At 29.5% G+C, this 10,041-nt stretch overlaps 1 protein-coding gene across 1 annotated transcript; it reads left to right on the forward strand.

Annotated features, from left to right (window-relative positions):
• Nucleotides 1–2,500: 2,500 nt before the first annotated feature.
• On the forward strand, nt 2,501–9,956 carry LOC143345843 (FAD-dependent oxidoreductase domain-containing protein 1). Its single transcript, XM_076773359.1, has 7 exons — nt 2,501–2,860; nt 3,758–4,036; nt 4,947–5,429; nt 7,440–7,585; nt 7,654–7,740; nt 7,817–7,970; nt 8,255–9,956. Exons 1-7 carry the CDS (start codon nt 2,771–2,773, stop codon nt 8,507–8,509), a joined length of 1,494 nt encoding a protein of 497 aa, XP_076629474.1. The 5' UTR covers nt 2,501–2,770; the 3' UTR covers nt 8,510–9,956.
• The last annotated feature ends 85 nt before the right edge of the window (nt 9,957–10,041 follow it).

Here is a 10,041-nt window from a genome sequence, read left to right on the forward strand (position 1 = left end):
TCCTTATTTTTAGTATCATTCTGCATAATAATATGTTGCTTGCACGATTTTTGAAACTATTTTCTCGATATCTATATATCGTTCCAATGATGTTAATTGCGATGTTCAAGAATTTCACTCCTTTTAAGTAAAAAATGTGTCATTGATACAATCAATATAGGTCAATATTAAAAAATCAATTGTGTCACGGAACGTTCCATTTTGAATTTATGTGCTATTGAAGGGAACATGACTGACACTAATACTGTTGATTAATTATAAACCAAACTATTATGCGTATACCTTGAATTTCTATTTTCTTCGTTATTGTGTACACGCAAATTCTATTTCTGTTCCCTGTATAATGTTTGCAGTTCAAAATATAACTTTAAATATAGACAAATAAATCCCATAATTTTCATTACTTTTGAAACATAAAACAATTAACAATTGTAACCAACGTTGAACATAATCGACTCACGACAATCTAGCAATTTATCATAGTTTAATATACTGATGGAAATATTAAATTAAATCGAATACATCAGTTTTAGTCGAGTTAAATATATTTTGAATCGATAATTATTTCTTAATTTAAGCATGTGCAGAAAAGATTTGCAACGCATCAGCGATAATTAAATTGAATTAGAAGGCGATTAATTAAAAAGACGTTCCGAATATCTCTTTTACTTTTAAAAACAAAAATGTACTATTTGACACAGAAGTTGCTTACTTATGAGGGAAACTTTTTGTATCACTCTTTGTATCACTTTTTATACTATTCTTTCTTTTTATGGGACGATATATCTTTACTTTCTAAACTGTAAAAAAGAGAAGTATTGTATTCAAGAAATAACTAAACTTTATATTTAAGTTTTATATTCTCATCTCATGCTCTAATTAGATTTTTAGCAAAATCAGTTAATGGATAACGATGATATATCTTCTAATTTCTTGATTTTTATATATACATATTTCGACAATGAATTAAGCAGCTTTAAACGGAATTATCAAACGATTATTCTCATTATACAAATATACATCATTTTCATTAAAAGTACAATGTTACTATGCAAGAAAAAAAGAGTACATCGAACATCGTTGAATGTTTTCCATTTACGTCCCTGGGCAGAGGATATTTCTTTTGTTAAAATTTGAATACATGTGTAAGTTTAGTGGTAAGTTATAAAGCTTTAATATAGGACCTAGTGTATTCACGGACGTAGATCAATATCTACTGCGTTTGCGTGTAAGGTAGGTACGTGGTCTAGCTTGAAAACTCGTTCACTGTTTACTTAATTTATTTCAATTTGCTATGAAGTTGTTTACTTTCGATTAGATATACGCTCAATATACTGTGACGAACACATTCGTTTTATAATAATACACACGCGTATGTTCACGTTCTGTAATTTTATAAATAGGGGGACCAAGTGTACTCCTTTCATTTTTTTTTTTAATGGAACAGTGTATTTATTCTATTGTATTTGAACTTAAGCTGTACGAAACATAGTTTCTTTTCATTCTGAATAGTTTGTAACAAAAACTTAACTTCGATTTACTATGTACGTTTAAAAGTAATGTAAGTACGTTATTGATAATTCTTTAAAGCTATTCCAATTCTATTTTCCAAGATTCTCTTCTAGTTGTTTGCTTGGTAATCAAAAGATGATTTCTTAGAATATTCCATCAATAATTTCACGTTTGTTTACAGTTTTTTAGAGAAACAAATAGACAATTTCAGTATTTGTGAGTCTTCTTTGCAGATTAGATCTTTGGAATGGCAAACTTTAACGACAATATCGGTACGTGGTTAGTGGTAGGCGAATACAGTCGACGAAATTTCTACAAATACGCTATTATTTTGAATAAAAATGCCCAGAAAGAATTAGGAAATAATACAAAGCAAAAAATCAATGTAGAATTTTGGAATTTAAAATATATATTTGAAGCTTTAGAAATCTTACAAATATTGAAAGTCTTGCTGCCTTGATCGTCTTACAATTCTTGAAAATTTCGATTATCTTACATATTATAAATACAATGTTATATTAAATTAAAGTACAAATTTGTTCTATGATAAATAATATGTTACAACAATAAATTTATTTTTTCTTCTGTATTCCGATCTACTATACTTGACTTCAACTAATTCTACAGCATAAATTAGATAAGTATCGAAAAATATTGAACTTGATACAACATCACGTTCGACAGCAAAACGAAATAAGATTATTAATATAATTTGGAACATTTTAACACTTTCAAATATGTCAAGACTTTCAAGAGTTTTAAGCTCCGGATCACATTCGAATCGATTCAAATTTTTCACTATATGTATTAATTCGAACCGATTTGAAGTGCTTCGACTACCATCATTAATTGCAACACACAAAAAAATTTGAAGTCCCGCCATTAGGAATATTTTCGGTCCGCCATCTTGTCGGCATATTTAATTCCGAGACTTCCGTGTGTGGCGCTGCACAGGGAATAATACACACAATGATTATCATTGTGACACGATGCTGAAAATGCTTCACTACTAGTGTAATTCGAACTTTTATAGAATTGAAATGTTTTATCTTTTCTTATCTTGCTCTAATTTTTATTGCAAAATGTTTTGTAACAAAAATAAATGGATTTCATGAAATGTTTAGTTTCCTGTAGCTTATCATTTGAGGAAAATTTTCAGAGCTTTCATAATGTTCGTCAAATAACTTAGAGATCTAAGATAGGAAGCATCTTATTTTCAATCACAGTATTCTCAAAATTATTTACAGTGATAATAAACATGTTACGTATTTTTGTTCAAAATAAAAGTCGGACGAAACTTTTGCAAACATGTTTGTTGTTTCAAGTTAGAAGAACTTTTGCAGACAAGGTAAGTATATGAAATGAATTTTTAGGTTAATTTGGGAATTTCTACTGTACTGGCGAAAAACGTTTAACACTTCACTAATTTAAAAGTATAAAATCTAATTTATTAATGTAATTACGTATGAATGCAATCCCCGTCGATGACTTAAACAAACAATTGCTACTATTAAGTCATGATACAATAAAATTTTCTGTGAAATAGTATGTTACGTATACTTTACTTTTACAAGTTTTATGTTTGCTGACGTATTGTTCTTAAGTTTCTTGTATATATTCTTAAATGATGTGCACCACTTGTACAATTCTGTGTCATTCCATAATTAATTGCAATCCCCTTTGGTTTCAATTGCTATTCGTGTTCTCTCAGGTACATGTCTGATTAAAGTTCAAATTTCTTTTGTAAGTATTGCATTTTTTTACAGTTTATATGTGATTTTAAATTCATTTATTTTTATTCTAAAGCATTACTGTTTATTTTCTTTATCTGTGTGCCATTTACTGTAATTTAATTAAACTTATATTAGGAAACATATCTTTTAAACTCTCTAACATTTTGCAAATGTTAAATTAAAATTCACTGATCATCTTGATAATACTTTTGGGATTAAAGGGTACCGCATTAATAAAAGACAATGACCTCTACATTATTTAAATATTTGCAAAAATGAAAAATTGAAATTAAATTTGTATTACTTTTAGTTAAGTATTGTTTTTAACTGGAATATTGAATATCTCCTTTTGTTTGTGTTTTGTTGTTATTATATATTATCGTTGATAATATTTATTTTATTACAATATGCTTAATTATTTTATTGATGTAGATAAACTGTTATAATAGTCTAATATAATGTCTTTTAAAAACTTATAACAATTTTATATTAATTCCAATATAACTTTGTAGAAAATTATCAAGAGAATCACACAGAATGAAAATAAATCCAATAACTTAGCACTAGATAAATTAAAGGATGGCTTGCAAACAATAAAAAAGACTATTATACCATGGAACACTGATGATCAGAATGAGCAAGTTCCATGGTCACATCTTACACCACAGATATCACAGAACTGTGATGTTGTTATAATTGGAGGTGGTGTAATTGGTAGTTCCATAGCTTACTGGTTAAAAAAACGAGTTTACAAGGATTTCAAAGTTATAGTCGTTGAAAAAGACCCCACAGTATGTTTATGTTTATACAATTTAGTTTATTTTTAATTAAGAATACCAATTAACCACTTCGGATCTGCTGTACATTGCTGTACATTTGGATCTAATGTACATGATTATATGTATTTCATATTTCATTCGTAACTTGAAATATGTTAGTTTACAATTAGATAAATATTTACTAGGAATGTGAGGGATCCTGATCGGGACGGGATTCGACAATAACATGACTTTCGATATTTTCAGGTTTTTCGATACTTACTTTAATTCGAGTACCATTGTATTTTCGAAAATATACATGTCTTAGTAGTTAAGAAGATTTACGTTAGTAATATTGTAGGAAGTATTGCGAATTTTGAGAATTTGAAGAATTTTAAGAATACCGTCACATTCAGTGACACGATCGTGTCTCGAGCCATCTGAAGTAAATTTCTCTTATCTCATTACGAACAATGGAATCTCGGGAACTTTTAATTTCCGCATACCAATAGTTTTATCTTTTATCTAGTCTGCCTATACATATGTAAATGAAAGAACATTTTTATAAGATTATGAATCGTAAAAGACAGAATGGTAGAATAAAAATAATAAAAAATAAACACTTCCGGGAATCTTGGATATTTTCAGTATCCTGCATACTCCTACTATTTACACTAGAAATAAGTCGATAAATATTATTGTACATTATCGATAAATATCGCTGCAATTATTAAAATTTACACGAATATCATAGTTGTTTAATTCGCTTACATTTATTAACCTTAAATTACTCAAACATGCAGAAAAATATTGTTTTTATTAAGAGGAAAATATTCAAGTCCAAAGTGGTTAAATGCTGTAAAGTCAGATTAATAATATCAGAATTAGTTATCAGAAATAACTAACATTATTTTAGTCGAATAAATTTGAATTGTACTTACAGTATACTAAAGCATCGACGGTTCTTTCTGTCGGGGGTTTACGCCAACAATTTTCCCTCGAAGAAAATATTGAAATGTCCCTTTTTGGTGCCGAGTTTATACGGAACATTAATCAGTATTTAGGCATCGAAGGACAACCTCCGATCGATTCATGCTTCAGTCCATATGGATATTTATTGTTGTCAAGTGACAAAGGAGCCGAGATATTAACAAGAAACTCTAGATTGCAAAATTTTCTTGGGGCAAAGAATATTTTGTTGACACCAAATAAATTAAAATCCGTATTTCCTTGGTTAAATACGGAAGATATTGCATTGGGTTGTTTAGGATTAGAGAAAGAGGGTTGGTTTGATCCATGGACTCTACTTTGTGCTTTCAAAAAAAAGGCACTAATTTTAGGAGCAGAATATGCTTATGCAGAAGCTAAAGGGTTTACGTATAAGGAGAACGATGATCACGGGGACGAGAGATTAGATAAATTGATTGTAAGAATTTCACTTAATTTTAGTGTTAATTATAAATGAATTCTATAAATCAACGCATTATCTCTTAAATGGCGAATCTGGATTATTTTTCATCTCAGATTTAAAATATAATTAGATTCAAAACTTAATTTGAAACCGATTCCAGAATGCCAACTACTATAACTATTAAAAATGGCGCGTGTTCGTTATTTACGGGTTAATTGTCGTTTACTTTTTATTTTCAAAATTAAATGATAATTTCATGCAATTTATTGTAAATATCAAATAGACTAATGGGAGCTAATTTTCAAAACATCTTAAATCCAACAAATATATTTCATATACATTAGTTAACTTGAATAAAGAATCAATAATTTATGTGACTCAAGAAGTCACTTGGATATTTTTTTCTTTCTTGATCGATTGTTTCTTATTCGAACAAAACTCGAGATCTTTTTCATATAAATAGTTATTTAACATATTACCAAAAATCATTGTCATTGCATCTTTTATACAGGGTGTTGTACCCTGGGAAAAATTTTAATGGGAGATTCTAGAGGCTAAAATAAGACGAAAATCAAGAATACCAATTTGTTGATGAAGGCTTCGTTAAACAGTTATTAACGTTTAAAGTTCCGAACGTACTGAAATTTTTTCTCGAAAATGCGCAAGATTTCGAGGGTATGTCTATTCATCAAAAATGATTGTGATTGGCCCCCACAGCTAACAATATTTTTTTCAGAACGATTTGAAATATTTTAATTTCGTCGAAAAATTTCACATCATCTCGAATTTTTTTCTAGAAAGTGGGTAGGATTTCGGGGGTATGTCTATTCACCAAAAATGATTGTAATTGACCCCCGTAATCGAAAATAATTTTTCCAGAAATATTTGAAAATTTTTTTTTCTTTAGGCACCTACCCCCTTGTCGATTTTTCTTAAAAATTCGTTTTTCTTTTTTAATAAATTAGTTTGATGTCCTATAGAAAAGTTGTCTAATACTTTTTTGTAGGCACCCATGAGCTCTACTTCAGAAAAAAGTTTCATTGAAATATATTCACAATTGTAGGAGTTATGGCTGTTTGAAAATTGGACCATTTTTATGCGGTTTTTCTCATTTTGCGGGATCAAGGACCAACTTTTCGAATATTTTTGCGATTTGTACATATTCTCCGTCAAAATACGCGTAGTTTGCTTTTTTAAACATTAAAATCGTCTAATCCGTTCAGAAGTTACGACATTTTAAAGATTCGCATGAAAATTTAGGCAGACATTTCTGGCCAGAAATTATATTTTCGATAAGGAATTTTTTTCTCGCAACTGAGCAGGATTTCGGGGGTATGTCTGTTGACCAAAAATACTTGCAATTGATCCCTGCAACTAAAAATAATTTTTCCAAGACGATTCGAAAGTCTTTTTTTTCATCTAAAACTTTCAGCACTTACTCGAATTTTTTTCTCGAAAGTGCGTAAGATTTCGAGTGTATGTGTAATGACAAAAAATGATTGTAATTGAACCCCGTAACCAAAAATAATTTTTCCAGAACGATTTGAAATTTCTAAATTTAATTGTTAATAACTTTTTAACGAAGCCTCCATCAACAAATTGGCATTCTTGATTTTCGTCTTATTTTGACTTCTAAAATCCCCTATTAAAATTTTTCCCAGGGGTGGCCGAGTACCCTGTATATTATATTTATTTTAACTCTGATTAACGCGTTTCAGAGTTAAACAACGTAATCTAGGCATTTTATCGTGTATTGTGTATTTTATTATAAGAAATAATATTCTATAAATAGGCTGTGTTTACCAAAACGAATGAATTCTAATTAATGATAATGGCTATCTCGGATCATATGTTGTTCAGTATTAAAAACAAAGATATAAATTCTAAAACGCACTAGATAAGCTTGTAGTATGTAATTTGGACTCTGGACTATTTGGAAATAAGCTCCTCGATTGCACTCATAAAATGCAGTGAAGTAGTTGTTATTCTAATCGGAAGAATGTAAGCAAACATACTTTTTGCTAGATACAAACTCCAGAAGGTGAAACGCGTACTATAAAATTTAGTTTAGCTATTGTGGCTGCTGGTGCTTTTAGCGGAGATGTTGCCAAGATGGCTAAAATTGGTACAACAACTGGAGAGCGCAGCTTAGCATTACCTGTTGTACCAAGGTAATTATTCAATAATTTTACCTCATGTTAACACAAGTTAATATCTATTTTTGATGAACGATTCGCAGGAAAAGATATGTGTATTGTTTTCACTGTCCTGATGGCCCAGGTTTAAATACTCCACTAACGACTGATTATTCAGGAATGTATTTCAGGTCGGAGTTAAATAAATGTAAAGTATTACCGATAATATAATAGTTTTTGTTGAATAAATTTTATTATTTATCTTAGGCGAGAAGGTTTAGGGGGTTCCTACATTTGCGGGAAATCACCGGCCGAATCCGAAGAGCCTTCGGTTGAGAACTTAGATGTTGATTATGAATTCTTTAATGAAACAGTCTGGCCGTTACTTGCACAAAGAGTTAAAGCTTTTGAAAAATTAAAGGTGCGTTTCACGTTAAAATGTTTCTCTTTAAAATATAAATATCATTTTGTTGTCTTCAAACATTAATAATGTAATATCATCTGCATAACAAATTATTACTTTGTTAAATAACTATCCTATAAGTAAAATTCAGTAAAATCATACTTATTTTAAGTTCGTTCAATTTACGAAGCTTTAACTTTTCCTTTTTAAGACTTATTTGGAATTAGTCTTAATATAAATATGTATGTATGTATAAAGCAAAACAGGGAAATTCAGTTTATGGTGCATTTATTGTTTTATAGTTGATGTCTTCTTGGGCAGGGTATTACGAGTATAATACCTTCGATCAAAACGGAATAATTGGAGTACATCCATATTATAAGAATATGTTTTTCGCAACTGGATTCAGTGGACATGGAATTCAACAAGCACCAGCTATTGGTAGAGCAATTGCAGAATTAATTCTTGACGGCACATTTATTACAATTGATCTATCGAAATTCGGTTTTGACAGAATTGCTCAAGAAAAACCGATGCTTGAAGCTAATATTATATAAACTACGTATATATAATATGAAAACAGAACAAGCATTTTTAGAATGGAAAATTTTATATGAATTTTGTCGTGTATTTATTGTACAACATTTGTACATCATAGCACATGTATACATGTATAGTAGTTGATTTGTCTATAAAATAAGCAATTATTTTGCAAAGTATTGAAGATACTGGAGTATCGTTTGTATAAATTTGTATATTTTAGATCAAATAATATAATAGTGAATTTAATGAAAAGAAAAAATTATTCTGTGTTCCAAATACATTAAACCCGCATGAAAGTAGTTGAATGAAAACATCAACAGTGACGGTATGCCCGATTCGAAAACTTTTTTTTTCATTTTCGCAGTTTCAGCGATATTTAAAATAATAATTGTTATTCGTCCGCCTTGTATATACAGGGTGTTTTCGGCCACCCATGGGAAAAATTTTAATAAAGGATTCTAGAGGCCAAAATAAGACGAAAATCAAGAATACCAATTTGTTGATGGAAGCTTCGTTAAAAAGTTATTAACAATTAAATTCAAAAATTTCAAATCGATCTGGAAAAATTATTTTCGGCTACGGGGGTTAATCACAATCATTTTTGGTGAATACACATACCTCCGAAATCCTATCTATTTTCGAGAAAAAAATTCAAGAAGGTGTGAAATTTTTCAACGAAATTAAAATATTACAAATCGTTCTGAAAAAAATATTGTTAGCTGTAGGGGTCAATTACAATCATTTTTGATGAAAAGACATACCCCCGAAATCCTGCGCATTTTTGAGAAAAAAATTCAGTACGTTCGGAACTTTAAACGTTAATAACTGTTTAACGAAGCCTTCATCAATAAATTGGTATTCTTGATTTTCGTCTTATTTTAGCCTCTAAAATCCCCCATTAAAATTTTTCCCAGGGGTGGCCGAACACCCTGTATATAAATAAACAAATGAAATAAGTTTTTATCAAGAAAGATACTTTCCAATTAAAATTAAGTTATTTATTGTACTTAAAATCTGGAAGGGAAAGGAAGGTAAACAAAAAATTCTTACCAATATTCTAATAATTAATTATTCTTTAGGAGATATGTTCGGTGAAATGAATGACTATATTTCGGTTCGTATCAGTCTACTGTATTTCAATGCTGAGTATGGCGTATTATCAGTTAAATGCAAATAAATGCGCACACATCAGAGCAGTAACGGCGAGAAAATATTATTGATTCTGACATTCAAGCCGCTTCTACCATCAATGTGTCTAAAAATTTTCATAGTATACGAACAGAGCCAACCGAGAGCATTTCCTTTTCCTTTTTATTCGCTCGAATATATGGATTTTAAAAATATGATTAAACGGAATGTATTTCGCTTGAAAAATGAAAGATAAAAAACTGAATAAAGTGAATCAGCAAAAAGAATATAATGGATTTACTGAAATATGATAAAAAAAAATAATTAAATAAATGGAACAAAGTTCAAATGAAATTCAATAAATAGACAATACTTATTAGCAGAATCAACTACATGAAATTGAAACATGCAAAAAAGA

Source organism: Colletes latitarsis, chromosome 9 (genome assembly GCF_051014445.1).
Source record: "Colletes latitarsis isolate SP2378_abdomen chromosome 9, iyColLati1, whole genome shotgun sequence".
Taxonomy (NCBI): domain Eukaryota; kingdom Metazoa; phylum Arthropoda; class Insecta; order Hymenoptera; family Colletidae; genus Colletes; species Colletes latitarsis.